The sequence below is a fragment of the Pristiophorus japonicus genome, chromosome 15, assembly GCF_044704955.1.
Source record: "Pristiophorus japonicus isolate sPriJap1 chromosome 15, sPriJap1.hap1, whole genome shotgun sequence".
NCBI lineage: Eukaryota > Metazoa > Chordata > Chondrichthyes > Pristiophoridae > Pristiophorus > Pristiophorus japonicus.
In genome coordinates this window covers 154,315,975-154,333,737 of record NC_091991.1, presented here as the reverse complement: position 1 = coordinate 154,333,737, position 17,763 = coordinate 154,315,975, and the positions used below count along the sequence as shown (strand labels likewise).

Sequence of the window (17,763 nt, the reverse complement as noted above, 5' to 3'; positions counted from 1 at the left end):
ATTTCACTGGCACAGTGATACGACCTACCACAGGAATTTTATCTCCCGAGTAGCCTCGCAGCTCTATCATGGTTTTCTCCAGTTGGAAATCACGCAATTTGTCGCGATATGGTGACTCCGGTACTACACTCACAGATGCATCCGTGTCAATTTCCATTGGTATCTTGAATCCCGCAACATCTATGTGGATTTTGATGCTTTCCGAATCGCTGTCCGTTAATTTTGTGCTCCTGATGACGTGTAACTCTAACATCTCCTCGTCCTGTTGTTCTTCTTCCATGCTATGTAGTCTCTTAGGATTTCTACTCATAGCTTTGAATGCTGGGCTCATAGCTTTAAAAGTTGGTTTACCCTTCAGTCGGCATGCCTTCGCAAGATGCTCAGTCTTCCTGCAGAAGAAACACTCTGTCTTCACTTATTTCTCTTTCTATTGCACTGGAATACAGATTAATATTGGTAGAATCTTGGAAGCAAGTATTCTGCTGTGTTGTCCCAAGCACCTATAGCACGACTTCGACGCTCTGTTAAAATTTCCAGTTTCTGAGACTTTGGGCCCTCACCGTCTTTTACTTTGAACCTGCAGGTGATTTACCTCGGTTGACTGACGACCGTAATTATTATTTAATTATCGGGAATATTGTTCGGCCATGCCCATCGACCTCGCTGTCTGACAAGCAATCTCAAAAGTCAAGTCATCCGTCGTCAATAACTTCCTTCTGATCGCATAATTTTTCACCCCACAAACAAAACGATCCCTTAATGCTCGGTTTTGAAAGTTTCCAAAATTACAGTGCATCGATAGCTTTTTTAATGCAATGTAATCACTGATACTTTAATCAGTCTTTTGATTCCGAATCCCAAAACGATAGCTTTCAGCAATTTCTAATGGTTTGAGGTTATAGTGCTGCTCCAGCTTCATTAAAATCTCTTTAAGCGTTGTGTCCTTTGGCTCGTCCGGCACAAGCAGATTTACAAGGGTTTCGTATAATGCTGGCCCTGCCTCCGATAAGCAGATCGCTTTCTTACGTTCCTACACAGCCCGGTTCTGGACTGCATTGTCTGGAACTTCGATTATGTTATTTGCAATGAAATACATTTCTAGCTGATCCACATACGCTTTAAAACGTTCCCGGTCTTTTCTATATTCCCCCAAATGTCCGATTACACCTGCCATTTTAATCTCTAGCTAATCACACCGTGTGCTGTATTTTACCTCGGATTTTGTAGCTTTTTCCAAAGACAGAAACTTCCAAAGTCTCTCTGTCGGCTGGCTGAATCCTTCACCAACAAAATTTAAGCTTTATATCATCTGAAAAATCCCATCTCGCCACCAAATGTGATATATATTTACAGAGCACAAGCCCACACAGCTTCCTAAATGGCAGGCAGCTATCTCGGAAGCCTCCGGAAATCTGCCTGGTTCTGTTCATTATCACTCTGCAGTTGCAGTACATAATATGTCCAGATCCACAGTGTGGAGCTACAAACATTACAAGCTTACAGACATGACATCACTCATCCCTGGTAAAATCCTGATAAACTTGCCCTGTACCCATTCTAAGGATGTTACATCGTCCCTGAAGTGTGATGCGCAGAATTGTCCACAATACTCCAGCTGAGGCCTAACCAGTGATTTATAAAGTTCCCGCATGATTTCTTTGCTTTTATATTGTATTCCTCTATTTATAAACCCGAGTAACCTATATGGTTTTTTTTAACGACTTTATCAACTTGCCCTGACACCTTTAAGGATCTCTGTACATGGACACCAAGGTCTTTCTGCTCGTCTACACTTTTTAAAATCGTACCATTTATAGTATACTGTCTTTTCATATTAGTCCTCCCTAAGTGCATCACTTCACATTTCTCTGCATTGAACTCCACTTACCATGCTTCTGCCCAATTTACCATCCTGTCTATGTCATCCTGAAGTCTATAACTATCCTCATCATTATCTGCTACTTTGTCAAGTTTTGTATCACCTGCAAACTTTATAATGCTGTTCCCTACACCCAAGTCTAGATCGTTTATAAAAATTGAAAAGAGTAATGGACCTAAAACTGAAAACCACCTCTCAGTCTGAAAAACATCCATCTACCAAAACCCTCTGCTTCCTATCACTGAACCAATTTTGCATCCATACCATCACTTTCCCTTTAATTCCATGGGTGTCCATCTTCTTAATAAGCCTCCGATGTGGCACCTGTTATATATTTCTCCCTTTTTCCTTTCTTAAATAATGGATTCACATTTGCAATTTCCCAATCCTCAGGCACAATTCCTGAATCTAGAGAGCTTTGGAAATGTGCAATGTTCTTATATATATCTTTAATACCCTGTGCTGGAAATCATCGGGTCCTGGAGAGTTGCCTATCTTAAGTCCCACTATTTTCTCCGTTCACATTTTAAAATGATGTTGAACCCACTAAGTTTCTTATTTTTACTTTTCCTGTACCACTGACATTTTGTGTTCTTCCTCCACTGTGAAAATGAATACAAACTGTTAATTAACACGTCTATTATTTCCTTATTGTCCATTATAGTGTTGACTGCATCTATCTTTAGTGGGACTATACTTCTTTTTCTTAATATATTTATTTTTTTAAACTGTTTAAAGTATAATTGTGATATATTTTACAAGTTTTTTCATATTACTGTTTTGTACCTCTTAGGAATTTCTTTGTATCCCTTTGGTACTTTTTATAGCTCTCCCAGCCTGTTGGATTTCAACTTTTCCTCGGATTTGTGTATTTTCTTTTAGTTTAATATTGTCTCTTACTTTATTTGTCGACCATAGTTGCTTAACTACACAAGCGGAGCCACTACCTTTTAGGGGCATGTACTGGTTTTGAAATATACCAAATACTTATGTGAATACTTCCCACTGTGTGTCTGTAGGTTTACCCATTAACAGCTCAGCCCAGGTTACTGCAGGCTATTTATTTCTTATCACTTCAAAGTTAGCTTTATTTGAAGTGAAAACCTTGGCTTGTGACTCTCACTTCTTCCTCCTAAACCTAATATCGAATTCAATCATATTATGGTCACTATTTGCAAGATGTTCCCTTATTGTCAGATTGGTTTATTGCTCATCATTAAATCTAGTATGGTATGTTCCCTTGTCAATTCAAAACAGTCTACAAATGCATTGCTTTTACTACTTGAGCTGTTCTGCTTCTCCCAGTCTATGTAAAAATTAAAATCTCTCATTATAACCATATTGTTTTGCTACATGCTTCCCCGATCTCTGAATGGATCCATCCCTGATTATATCACTATAATATACACACTCAGGGGTATGGTGGTGTTGTGGTTATGTTACTGGACTAGTAATCCAGAGATGTGAGTTTGAATCCCAACATGGCAGCTGGGGGAATTTAACTTAAATTAATTAAATAAATCTGGAATGAAAAAGCTCGTATCAGTAATGGTGATCATGAAACTACTGTTTTGTTGGAAAAACCCAACTGGTTCACTAATGTCCTTTTAGGGAAAAAAATCTGCCGTCCTTACCCGGTCTGGCCTATATGTGACTCCAGACACACAGCAATGTGGTTGACTCTTAACTGCCCTCTGCCTAGCAAGCCACTCAGTTGTAACAAACCACTACAACAAAGTCAGCACTATGGGAGTACCTTCACCACACGGACTGCAGCAGTTCAAGAAGGCGGCTCACCACTACCTTCTCAAGGGTAATTAGGGATCGGCAATAAATGCCAGCCTTGCCAATGATGCCCACATCCCATGAACGAATAAAAATAAAATACCTGGTCTGGCTTTATGTGACTCCAGATCCACAGCAATGTGGTTAACTCTTAACTGCCCTCTGAAATGGCCTAGCAAGCCATTCATTTGTACCAAACCGCTATGACAAAGTCACTGTGGGAGTACCACAAGGACTGCAGTGATTCAAGATGGCGGCTCACCACCACCTTCCCAAGGGCAATTAGGGATGGGTAATAAATGCTGATCTTGCCAGCGACACCCATGAACAAATACATTTTAAAAAAGGACATCGGTAGCCAACTCCTACCAAAGCCTTGCTTCCTTTGCTGTTTCTTAACTCTACCCCAAGAATCTCCACTGCCCAATTACCCTTACTAATCGCCTCTTTCCACTACAGTATTTGTATCTTTTACCAATATTACTCCTCCTCCTGCTTTCCCAATTTCCTTGTCCTTTTTGGAATATTTAGCTCCCAATCAGGCTGTAGCTAGGTGTCTGTAATAAATACTGCATCATACCCTTTTAGGTGAATTTATGCTTCCAACTCATGGCAACATAGGAATTGCTAAGACCAAGGTCCATCTCATTCATCTTCAAACATCCTGGTAGTCACATGATACAATGATAATGGAGTTGTTGACTAATTATGGCAACCAATCTCTATCAATTAGTCTACAGCAGACCCAGACATGATGTAAGGGATATCCTAGTGGTGGAGAGCTTTGGGAACCAAAGGTCCAAAGTCACCTTTTTCCTCCCAAGCGCACCAGTTTTACCATGTCTTGTCTCAAATTACTGATAGATTGTACCCCAAAATAATATTTTCTGAATGAAATCTATCTCATTTGCATTTGAATGAATCAATATTAACTGTTCCCACCATCTTCCTTGGGACTTTGTTCCATAGATTGACCACCTCACTCACTGAAATATTGTTTCTGCAGATTAGTTTAAAATGTACCCCCCTTCAAGCTCAGTCCATGTCCTCCGCTTCTGCTGTTCTGCACAAGATGAAACAGCTTGTCATGGTTACACTTTCTAGTCCCTTTAGAATCCTGAAAACAGCAAACATATCACATGATTTCCAGCATTATAGTCTTTCTTTTTACCTCACTTATTTTATTTTTTATGCTACACATTCGTATATAGAATTCTTATCTGGGTAACTGCACAGTGTTACGGTTTCACTGCTTATCTAGCTAGGAACAAGCTACCTCTTAGGTTATTGGATTGCAGAGTTATCCAGAACGTAGTAAGAATAATCCAAGTCTCATTGACAAATCTATCGCTCCAGGGCATCATTGAGCATAGGTATCAGTTCAATCATACACAGTGGCCTGAAGTACTGCGCACCTGCCTGGCTCAAATACAAAATGACCATATCTATTATTGAGGATTTAGTTCCAATCCCCCATAAATTGAGGCCAATCCAACTCCAAAAAGGCTCCAATTCCCACCCCACTCCAAGTCGTTAAGGCAACTGACAAGTTTGCGTTTGAACCCTCACTAGGGTAGATACCTATGTTAAATGAGGTGGGCAGCACAGCTCACCATAAAATGTGTGAGTGCATTGCTACCATCATTGCTGCCTAGACTACAGACAAACAACATGCAACATCAAACAGTGGTACCACCAGTTGGAGGTGTGAAACTCCAGCTACAATTACTTGCTTCTTTGCAAGCAAGATTTCATTGTCACTAGTGAAATCATTTCTGACTAACCTTTCCTTTGGATTTTATATATATCAAATATCTCTGAGAAAAAAAATTGAAAAGCTCATAAAATGATTACATGCACAAACTGAATCACTAAACTTTACAAACTTTCTTGCTAGTCAATACAATGGCTCCAAGACTGAGTAATTTTCTGGCAGAAGCTGCTTCTTACTGTTCCAGGGAGCATGATTGGACCAAAAAGTGCCTGGTAAGGTTGCAGCACCCTTTTAAAATAAGCCATAGTGTAATGAGAATTATGCGCTGTCATTTATATCTTTATCCACTAATCGCAAGTAATTGCAAGGATGACAAACCTTCCAGTTTATCAAAACACAAAAAAGCACTGCATAATGCAATCATATTACTGCAATGCCGATCTTCGGAAACTGCACTCATCTTTTTGCACAAGTCGTGAGTATGTGAAGGATAAAGGCAGGTTGACATTTCAGGTGTAACCTTTCATCAGAACTGCACTAATTCTGACCAAGGGTTATGCCCAAAACTTTAGCCTAGATTTTTTTGTTTTGAATGCTGACCAATGAGCTGGCATTTTATGTTTTTGCTTTACAATTCTAGAATTATAGAAATTTACGACACAGAGGGAGGCCATTTGGCCCATCGTGTCTGTGCTGACCAAAAAAGGGCTATCCAGCCTAATCCCATTTTCCAGCTCTTGGTCCATAGCCTTGTAATTTACAGCCCTTCAAGTGCATATCCAAGTGCTTTTTAAATGCGATGAATGTTTCTGTCTCTTACGACCCCTTCAGGCAGTGAGTTCCAGACCCCCACCGCCCTCTGGATGAAAACAATTCTCCTCATCTCTCCTCTAATCATTCTACCAATTACTTTAAATCCATGCCCCTGGTTATTGACCTCTCTGCTAAGGGAAATAGGTCCTTTCTCCCCACTATATCTAGGTCCCTCATAATTTTATACACCTCAATTAAATCTCCCCTCAGCCTCATCTGTGCCAAAGAAAACAACCCCCGCCTATCCAATCTTTCCTCCAATCCTGGCAACAGCCTCATAAATCTCCTCTGTACCCTCTCTCTAGTACAATCACACCTTCCTGTAATGTCCAGAACTGTACGCAGTACTTTAGCTGTGGCCTAACTAGTGTTTTATACAGTTCTAGCATAACTTCACTGCTCTTATATTCTATGCTCGGCTAACAAAGTAAAGCATCCCATATGCCTTCTTAACCACCTTATCTACCTGTCATGCTACCTTCAGGAATCTGTGGACATGCACTCCAAGGTCCCTTTGTTCCTCTACACTTCTCAGTATCTACCATTTATTGTGTATTCCTTTGCCTTGTTAGCTGTCCCCAAATATATCACAATTCTCCAGATTGAATTCCATTTGGCACTTTTCTGTCCATCAGTCGATTGATATCTTCCTCCAGTCCACTGCTTTCTTCCTCACTATCAACCATGAGGCTAATTTTGTACCATCTGCCAACTTCTAAATCATGCTCCCTACATTAAAGTCTAAACTATTGATATATACCACAAAAACAAGGGACCTAGCACTGAGCCCTACGGAACCCCACAGGAAACAGCCTTCCAATCACAAAAACACCTGTCAACCATAACCCTTTGCTTCCTGCCATTGAGCAAATGTTGGATCCATCTTACCACTTTCCCTTGGATCCCATCGGCTTTTACGTTTCTGACCAGTCTGCCGTGTGGGACCTTGTCAAAAGCCTTGCTAAAATCCATGTAGACTACATTAAACACACTACCCTCATCAACCCTCCTTGTTACCTCCTCAAAAGATTTACTCAAGTTAGTCAGACATAACATTAACTTAACAAATCCATGCTGACTGCCCTTGATTAATCCGTGCCTTTCTTTCTGAAGTTAGGTTAACTAGTCTGCAATTAATCAGTCTACCCCTTTCTTGCTTTTTAAACAACAGTACGTTAGCAGTCCTCCAGTCCTTCGGCAACATACCTGCAGCCGAAGAGGATAGGAAAATGAGTTAGTCTTTCTTTTTATCTCAAAGCTTTCTGGTTGGATTTGTAACAACTTCCAATTGTTTCAGTCTCGTTTATAATTACTCTGAAAGTTAAATTAAATTAAAATCTACTCGTGATGCACAAATTACAGTGAGCAGCAGTAAGTTTACAAAACTTAAGGCAGCTTTTTCAACCTGGGTCAAAATGTGTATAGATATTATATAAATTTAGTAGGGAAGAGGCAAATTTGAGCTGCTGTGTTGTAACTTCAATTTTATATATATTTTAAATGATGTATGCCAACTTCTTTTTATTTCTGGAGAAGGACCATTAGCGCTGCCTCCGCAAGATCCTGCCAATCCCCTGGGAGGATGGACGCACCAACATCAGTGTTCTCGCTCAGACCAACATCCCCAGCATCGAAGCACTGAGCACACTCGACCAGCTCCGTTGGGCGGGCCACATCATCCGCATGCCCGACACGAGACTCCAGCAAGTGCTCTACTCGGAACTCCTACATGGCAAGCGAGCCCCAGGTGGGCAGAGGAAACGTTTCAAGGACACCCTCAAAGCCTCCTTGATAAAGTGCAACATTCCCACCGGCACCTGGGAATCCCTGGCCCAAGACCGCCCTAAGTGGAGGAAGAGCATCCGGGAGGGCGCTGAGCACCTTGAGTCTCGTCGGCGAGAGCATGCAGAAATCAAGCGTAGACAGTGGAAGGAGTGTGCGGCAAACCAGACTCCCCACCCACCTTTTCCTTCAACCACTGTCTGTCCCACCTGTGACAGAGACTGTAATTCCTGCATTGGACTGTACAGTCACCTGAGAACTCATTTTTGGAGTGGAAGCAAGTCTTCCTCGACTCTGAACCACCTATGATTTCCACTGAGCTGTAATTCCATAAAATAAAGCTTCTGACAGCCTAATAAGGGATCTCTCCACAGATGATGCCTGATCTGCTGAGTATTTCCAGCATTTTCTGTTTTTATTTCAGATTCCAGCCTCCGCATTATTTTGTTTTTGTCCCCATATCACTGTAGCTGGGTCCATCACAAAAACCTGGTCATCATCACATTGCTGTTTGTGGGAGCTTGCTGTGCACAAGTTGCCCGCTGCCTTTCCTACATTGCAACACTGATTACACTTCAACAAGTACTTCATTGGCTGAGAAGCGCTTTGGGACGTCCGATGGTCGTGAAAGACGCTATATAAATGCAAGTCTTTCTTTCATATCTATCTAGTCAATCACATCACTCCAAAGCTTAAAACTATTGGCAGTCTCAACAGGACAGACCAGTATCAAGGAATCAACCCACCCCCTGCTTTTCCAGCGTATTACAATTTTCATGATTAGATGTAAAATGTGCAATTCGAACAGAACAAAAAAAAAATGCCTGTACAAAAAAGAACAGCCTGTGCAGATGAATGGTGTATTTTGACTATTTATGCAAATTTGTATTTCTATTTAACCGACAAAGCTGTGTACGGGAGCAACATTTCAGCATGAAACCTGGCGAATAGTCTTTACAGTCGCTAATGAGGGAGACACAGCCAATGATCAGCACACTCACCGATCCCATTGATATTTTCTTCACAGGAGTACCAAATCCCTGTGTGGAAATAGCGAAAGAAAAACTTGTCTCCCGTGTCCCAACTGTAATGGACCAGTTTGGGCTTGGTGCTGTTGGCGGTGCCGGTGTTGTTAAAGTTGATGCAGTTTAATGTGATCTCCTTGCTGCACTTCGGTTTGGGCACTTTCTGAGTTCCCTCGCACCAGTACGTCGTGACGAAAGCAGTTGTGGAGAAGAAGAGAGCCACCAAGTTTAACCCCACCGCCAGCATGGCTCTACATTTTCTGGTGGTTTTCATCGTATCATCAACGTGGCTGTCACCTGCCACTTCTCCCCTCGGATCGAGAGCGAGTGTTCACGGCCAGAGCCTCGGACAAAATACACAGCTACTTTCTCCGGTCTGCATAGAAAGCTGCTCTGTCAAGGTAAGCAACACAAATCAATGCTGCATAATCATCGCTTGGCTCAAGTCGGGAGTCCCCGCTATGTTGTTTTCCCGGGTGCCCATTTCCGAAGTATTAGTGTGCACGGCAGGTGTCTGTCCCAGATCGAAGGAGGAATGAAGACGGGAAAAGGCTGCGCCTTGGCCAGGCTGGAGGCACAGCATCATCTTCAGCAGAACACATGGTGCAGTGGGACTAGTGCCTCCCTTTGACAGACACCTGGCGGTGTGCGGGACCCACCGTCAATATGTATCCAAGCCCATCCGAAATTCAGCCCAACTGTTTACTGTGCGGTGCAGCACGGCAGCACAATGCACATGCAACTGCACTTTCCCCACATCAATCATTGCTTTCGCACTGAATATAAATGATGTATTGTTTGAAATGTTCTTATGTTCTTAAATATTATCACTTGACATAGATTAGTGGAAAATATGACTGACAGCTCGTTAGATGAATATGGGATTTTATTAAAAGATGAGATTTTTGGAGAACTGATTAGCGAAATTAAACTGGTGGCCTCTCAGTTAATAAAATCGTTTATCTGAATTATGAGGAAAATGCAAAAAAAAATACATTTGTAGAAAAGCAATTAGAACTCGGACCTGTTTTTCAAGGCAGTACACAGCAGAAATGGACTCTGTTCGCAAAAAAATGTAGAAGTCTTTCAAAGGTGACTTCCGACGTATGCCCGGCATGTAACATTAATTGTCACATTGAGAGATAGACTGTAGTGGAAGAAAATTCTGAGTGAAAACTACCTATCAAGCGTTAAGTCTTCCTTTCTAAGTAAATATGTCCCTATTAAGAATTTAGAAATGACCGAATGCACTATTACTTAATGACGATAATACCATTAATATAGTAGACTAGAAGTATCGATACATTACCTCGTTTCAGTATTCGGTGATCGGATATTAAAACATTTTATGAAAGGGCATTATCATCTCAGAGGTAAATTACATTACAAAATATGTCATTACATGTGATATATTGTTTGTTTTTAATCATGTGTGAAGGCTAACAATTGGTGTCAACAGACTATTGTATCATCATGGATCACATTACAGCCACGCCATCTGCCCCTGGTGTCCACAAGTGCGCACTTCGAGCAGTGATATCTGGGCCAGTAATCCGGAGCAAGCATTGGGGTGTCAATTTCCCCGCCCTTAACCCGTACCCCTACTGGCATTTCTTTACAGATTCTTTTTTTCTTTTCAGCTATGAAGTTATAGAAATATAAAGTGCGTTTCCAAGTGAAATAACTGAGAAGGAAAGACACTGTAATGTGTTTCCTCTAATTAATAAATATATATTTCACTGGGTATCAAAAGATTTCACGCGTGTTATGACATACCATACCGATATAAAAAATGACATCTAGGACATAGACAAACATTGCCCCTTACTGCTGAGTTAACCCTACGGTAATGTTGATCACTTTTATATCCACACAATATGAGAGAATCGTGACATTTGTTTTTCTAATTGCTGAACTACTAGCAGATCCTATAGTATTGCTCATAATGAGTCAGCGTGTTATGCCAAGTTGTATGCCAGGGAAGCTGACGAATCAGCATTGAGGGCAGCTCTGGGTCGTGTGAACATTGGGAGGGGGTTCAAGTGTCTGGCAAGGTACAGCAGTGTAAGTGGTTATGTTATTGAACTAGTAATCCAAAAGCCTGAACTAATAATCCAGAGGAATGTGAGTTCAAATCCCACTGTGGATTTGAGAATTGGAATCCAATTTAAAAAGAAATTCTGGAACTCAGAAGCTGGTATCAATAAAAGTAATCATGAAGCTGTCGGATTGTTGTAAAAACGTAACTGGTTCACTAATGTCCTTCAGAAAAAGGGAGCTTGGTGTCTTTATCCAGTCTGACCTATATGGTTCACTCTTAACTGCCCTCTGAAGTGGCCTAGAAAACCAGTCAGCTGTAAGAAACTTTTCCAAAAATAACAAGAATAAAACCAAACAGCTGTGACCTAGGCATCGATTCAGGATACAATGAAGGTACACCCGGCCCAGCCGACTCTGAAAAGTCCTCCTCACTAACATCTGGGGACTGGGGCCAAAGTTGAGAGAGCGGCCCCACAGCCAACAGATATCTATTAGCCAATGTCCCAGGCTGTTTCCATCACCATCCCTGAGTCTGTCCTGTGTCACCAGCCGGACAGACCCACCAAAGGTGGGCACACTGTTGTATATAGTTGGGGGGGTGGGGATAATGGCCCTGGAAAACTTCAGTATTGACTCCAGACCACATGAAGGCTTATAGCTTCAGGTCAAACATGGACGTAGAAATTTCCTGCTGATTATCATCTACTGCCCTCCCTCAGCCAATGAATCTGAACTCTTCCATATTGAACATTACTTGAAGGAAGAACTGAGGTTAGAAAAGACATTGGATGTACTTTTCAATACCCTTCACCAAGGGTGGCACTGACTGAGCTGGCAGAGTCCTGAAGGTCATAGCTCTCAGACTGGGCCCGTGGAAGCTGGTGAGAGAACCAACAAAAGGGAATAACCGACTTGGCCTCATCCCCACCAATCTACCTGTCACAGATGCATCTGCCCATGGCATCATTGATAGGAGTGACTATCGCACAGCCCTTGTGTAGACCAAGCTCTGTCTTCACATTGAGGACACCCTCCATCATGTGGCACTACACTGTGCTAAGTGCAATAGATTAAGAACAGATCTAGCAACTCAAAACTGGGCAGCCAGGTGGCGCTGTGGGCCATCAGCAGCAGCAGCAGAATTATATACCACCACAATCTGTAACCTCATGACCTGGCATATCCCTCACTCCTCCATCATCATCAAGCCAGCTGACCAACCCTTATTCAGTGAGACATGTAGAAGAGCCTGCTGGGAGCAGCACCAGGCATACTTGACAATGAGGTGCCAACCTACAACACAGGACTACATGCATGCTTTCAGTGAAAACAGCATGCTATAGACTGGGCTAAGCGATTCCATAACCAACAGATGAGGTCAAATCTTTGCTGCCCTGCCACATGCAGTTATGAATGTTGGTGGATAAATAAGTAACTAACAAGAGGAGGAGACCCCATGAAGTCCCCCAACCTCAATGAAGGTGGAGCCCAGCACATTAATGCAAAAGACAAGCCTCAATCATCTTCAATCAGAAGTGCCGACAGGATAATCCTTCTTGGCCTCCTCCTGAGGTCCTCATCATCACAGATGCCAGACTTCCGCCATTTTGAATCACTTCATGTGATATCAAGAGACAACTGAGAGCACTGGACACAGCATACGTTATCGGTGCTGATAGCATTTTGCTGCAGTGCTGAAGACCTGTGCTCCAGAACTAGCCATGTCCTGAGCGAAGCTCTTCCAGTACACTGGCAATGTGGAAAATTGCACAGGTGTGTCCTGTTCACAGAGGCAGGTTAAATCCAATTACTGCCCTATCAGCCTACTGTCAATCATCAACAAGGTGATAGAACGAGAGATCAACAATGTTATCAAGTGACACTTACCGCTAACCAGCTCACCGCCTGGACCATTCTGCTCCAGACCTCATTGCAGCCTTAATCCAGACTTGGACACAAGAGTTGAATTCAGAGGTGAGATCTACACTATTCTGCCATGACAGGCACATTCTCAAAACAGCTCACAAGACTGCCATTAAACAGTCACTTCTTTCTTGCAGAAGGTTGCAGACAACATGAGGCAAGAGATGGCGATTGGAGGAGGCCAAGCCCACCTGTAAACCCGTTCCCTTCTGGAGGAAGATGTGCTGTCCATTGTGGCAGGAAGCAGTAGCAGGACATTTGCAAAAGCATAATTCAATCAAGCAGAGTCAGCATGGTGTTATGAAAGGGAAACCATGTTTGACAAATTTGCTGGAGTTCTTTGAGGATGTAATGAGCAGGGTGGATAAGGGGGAACCAGTGGATGTGGTGTATTTGGATTTCCAGAAGGCATTCGATAAGGTGCCACATAAAACGTTACTGCACAAGATAAAAGTTCACTGGGTTGGAGGTAATATATTAGCATGGATAGAGGATTGGCTAACTAACAGAAAACAGAGAGTCGGTATAAATGGGTCATTTTCTGGTTGGCAAATAGTGACTAGTGGGGTGCCGCAGGGATCGGTGCTGGGGCCTCAACTATTTACAATCTATATTAATGACTTGGATGAAGGGACCGAGTGTAATGTAGCCAAGTTTGCTGATGATACAAAGATGGGTGTGAAAGCAAATTGTGAGGAGGACATAAAAAAATCTGCAAAGGGATATAGACAGGCTAAGTGAGTGGGCAAACATTTGACAGATGAAATTTAATGTGAGAAACTGTGAAGTTATCCACTTGGGTAGAAAAAATAGAAAAGCAAATTATAATTTAAATGGAGAAAAATTGCAAAGTGCTACAGTAAAGAGGGACCTAGGGGTCCTTGTGCAGGAAACACAAAAGTTAGTATGCAGGTACAGCAAGTAATCAGGAAGGCAAATGGAATGTTGGCCTTTATTGCAAGGGGGATTGAGTATAAAAGCAGAGAATCCTGCTACAACTGGGCAGGGTATTGGTGAGGCCACAGCTGGAGTATTGCATGCAGTTTTGGTCTCCGTATTTAAGGAAGGATATACTTGCATTATAGGCTGTTCAGAGAAGGTTCACTAAGTTGATTCTGGAGATGAGGGGGTTGATTTATGAGGATAGGTTGAGTAGGTTGGGACTATACTCATTGTAGTTCAGAAGAATGAGAGGTGATCTTATTGAAACATATAAGATAATGAGAGGGCTCGACAAGATGGATGCAGAGAGGATACTTCCACTCAAACTAAAACTAGAGGGCATAGTCTCAGAATAAGGGACCGCCCATTTAAAACTGAGATGAGGAGGAATTTCTTCTCTCAGAGTGTTGTAAATTTGTGGAATTCTTGCCCCAGAGAGCTTTAGATGCTGGGTCATTGAATATATTTAAGACAGAAATAGACAGATTTTTGAGCGATAGGGCAGTAAAGTGTTATGGGGAGCGGGCGGAGAAGTGGAGCTGAGTCCATGATCAAATCAGCCATGATCTTATTAAATGGCGGAGCAGGCTCGAGGGGCCAGGTTGCCTACTCCTGCTCCGATTTCTTATGTTCTTGTGGGTGAGGCATGACTGTGGCAACTTGCAATGTTGGAGGAGATGCCTTGCAGCGTTTCATTACACTGTTATCCTCTTTTTCCCTTCTTACTTCTTACTTCTTACTTCTATCTCACCCTGCAAGACAAACTGCAGATGTTTTCACTAGCTATTGATCTCTCTCAGTTCTTCCTTCACACTAAAAGCTAACCCTTAAAACTGGGCATCCAGGAGGCGCTGTGGTACTCTCTAGTCCCTCTCTTTAATTTCAGGTGCTGAAAATGTGGAGATAACTCGACCAATGATGGAAGAGGAGGCCAATCTGCTGGAAGATGCACCATCACTTGATCTAACCATTCCAAGCACTAGTTCCGATATTGGCGACACGCATATTTTAGAGGCTAGGTTGCAGGAGATGCCTTCAAGTGATTTTTAAAAAATTTATTGGATGTGGACTTCGAAGGCAAGATCAGCATTTATTGCCCATCCCTAGCTGCCCTTGACAAGCTGTTGGTGAGCCTCTAGGCTGCCACAGGTAGTATAAGTCACATATCACAATCCTCTGTGCACTTTTGCATAAGGGAGATTGCTGAGGTTCTATATGCTCTCAGGAATGACTTTATGTCATTTCCTATTGCCAGAGAAGACCTGAGGCAGAGAGCTCTGGGATTGAACAGGATTGCGGGATACCCCATGGTCCAGGGAGCCATTGACTGCACACACGTGGCCATACGAGTCCCTCATTTAAACTTGGAGGCATTCAGGAATAGGAAGGGATTCCATTCTGTCAAAGTGCAGCTTATCTGTAATCACCGGCAGCGCATCATGCAGGTGAATGTCTGCTGTGCAGGGAGCTGCCACAATGCTTTTATGATGCGACAGTCATCTGTCCCTCAGATCTTTCAGCCACAATGCAATGTGCATGGCTGGCTACTCGGTGACAAGCGATACCTATTACGCACTGGTTCATGACTCCCTTGAGAAAGCCACAGACACCAAAGCAGCACTCATACAATGAGAGCCACTTAGCCATCAGGAATCTCGTTGAGCTGACCATTGCAGCCCTGAAACAGAGGCTGAGCTGCCTTGACCGGTCAAGAGTTACCCTTCGGCTGAGAAGGTGTCCAGATTCGTGGTGATTTGCTGCATGCTCCACAATCTGGGAGACCTGCCGTTACCACCAGCAATTGTGCCCAAAGGGTCAAGCTCACAAGAGGAGGAGGAAGAGGAAGAGGAGGAGCAGGAAGAGGAGGAAAAGGAGAAGAGCAGGTGGAAGAAGTGGAAGGGGACCATTGGGAGCACCAGAGGGTTCCAAGTATCTGGGAGGGACACTCGCTGCCATCTAACTGAAGAGTGCTTTTGAGAGACATGCTCCACCATCAGATTCCAGAGCACAGTTGCCACATGAATTACCTACAACAAAATGTGTATTTATATAGTGCCTTTAATATATTAAAATGTCCTAAGGCACTTCAAAGGAGCATTATTAAACATAATTTGATGCCAAGCCCAGATAAGGAGAGATTAGGGTAGATTACCAAAAGCTTGGTCAAAGATGGAGGTTTAGGGAGAGTCTTAAAGGAGGGAAGAGAGGCAGAGAGGCGGAATGGTTTAGGCAGGGAATTCCAGAGCACAGAGCCTTGGCAGCTGAAGGCACAACCATCAATGTTTGAGCTACTAAAATGAGGGTTGTTCAAGAGGCCAGAATTAGAGAAGTACAGATATCTCAGGGGGTTGTCGGGCTAGAGGAGATCACAGAGACAGGGAGGGGCGAGGACATGGAGGGATTTGAAAACAAGGATGAGAATTTTAAAATTGAGGCTTTTCTTAACCGAGAGCCAATGTAGGTCAGCGAGCACAGGGGTGATGGGTGAACGGGACTTGGTGCGAGTTAGGACACAGGCAGCAGAGACTGAGGATCCATCAGGAAGTCCATCATCTGCATTCAATTCTTTCAACCCCTTCCCCTTGATCACAATAAAAAAAAGACCATCACTTCCACCACAACCGAAATACCATAATTAATCTTTATTTGCTGCACAATTAAACAATGGAAACATCACACAACTAACAAATGTTAAACTATTCATCATCATCATAGACAGTCCCTCGGAGTCAAGGATGATTTGCTTCCACACTAGAAATGAGTTCTCAGGTGACTGACGAGTCCAATGTGGGTCCTACAGTCTCTGTCACAGGTAGGGCAAACGGTGGTTGAAGGAACAGGTGGGTGGGGGGCCTGGGTTGCCGTGCGCTCCTTCCGCTGTCGACACTTGGCTTCAGCTTGCTCTTGGCAAAGAGCCTCGAGGTGTTCAGCACCTTCCCTGATGCTTTTCCTCCACTTTGGACGGTCTTGGGCCAAGGATTCACCCTGATGCTTACACTTAGTGGCTATCTACAGTGGCTAATCTAGTGCTCCTACAAAGTGCAACTCCAGTGGCAGCAGCAGGTGAGGTGGATGGCTGTTGAGATTCTGAAGAGGGCAATTCAGATGTCCTCATGCGACACCTTTGAGAGGCTGTCGACCATTATATTGCGCCATCTCAGCATGGGCTTTCGCAGTCTGGGCCACCTGGCTGACAGGCAACGGCAAGGGCAATGGTGGAGTGGTGGGGCGGGGGAGGGGGGTGGGGGGTGGAGGGGGCGGGTGGGGGGGAGAGAGCAGCATGCTGGCATCCGGAGAGAGCAAAGTAGGTTCCTGCTCCATGATTCCCATTCCACTATTTCGGGGCCTCTGTTCAGCCAGCCCACTGATCTAGTGGAGGACAGATCTCTGGCCATTGGAGACACTCTACAAGTCCCTTTCAATTGATGAGCCCAGAGCCACCATGGCAGTTGCCTGAGCTTCCATTGCAGCAGTTTGCCGCTCCATCCAATGACTGCAGTGGAAGCTGTGACCTCAGTCATCAGACGCTGCATGATGCTGGGCTCCACAGGTCGCTGGATGGAATTGGCCAGCCTCTCTACACTGAAGTGAATGGGTTCTAAGCTCTGTGTCAGGCCACGGACTGAGGTAGATGTGGACACCTCCATAACTCTAGCCACGACCCGTAAGCTTTCAGGCAGGCTCTCCATTGCACCAAGCATTTGGTTTGTTGTACCCATCAGCCTTCTTCTGAAGCTTGGCCCTGCGAGGTCCTCATCTGACTCCACTATAGCAGAACTAGGATGTGACCTTGCCCACGGAAAAGGTGGCACCTATGGTGTCCCTTCTACCTTGTGTGGCTGTTGCCCGCTAGTGCCCGG

At 43.6% G+C, this 17,763-nt stretch overlaps 1 protein-coding gene across 1 annotated transcript in view; it reads right to left on the bottom strand.

Moving 5' to 3' along the window:
• The window catches only part of gsg1l (gsg1-like), a 275,343-nt gene extending 266,071 nt beyond the window's left edge, over positions 1–9,272 (bottom strand). The window contains exon 1 of the mRNA XM_070856777.1: positions 8,975–9,272. Within this exon, the coding sequence (XP_070712878.1) occupies positions 8,975–9,272 (298 nt within the window). The remainder of the gene's footprint in view (positions 1–8,974) is intronic.
• Positions 9,273–17,763: the final 8,491 nt, after the last annotated feature.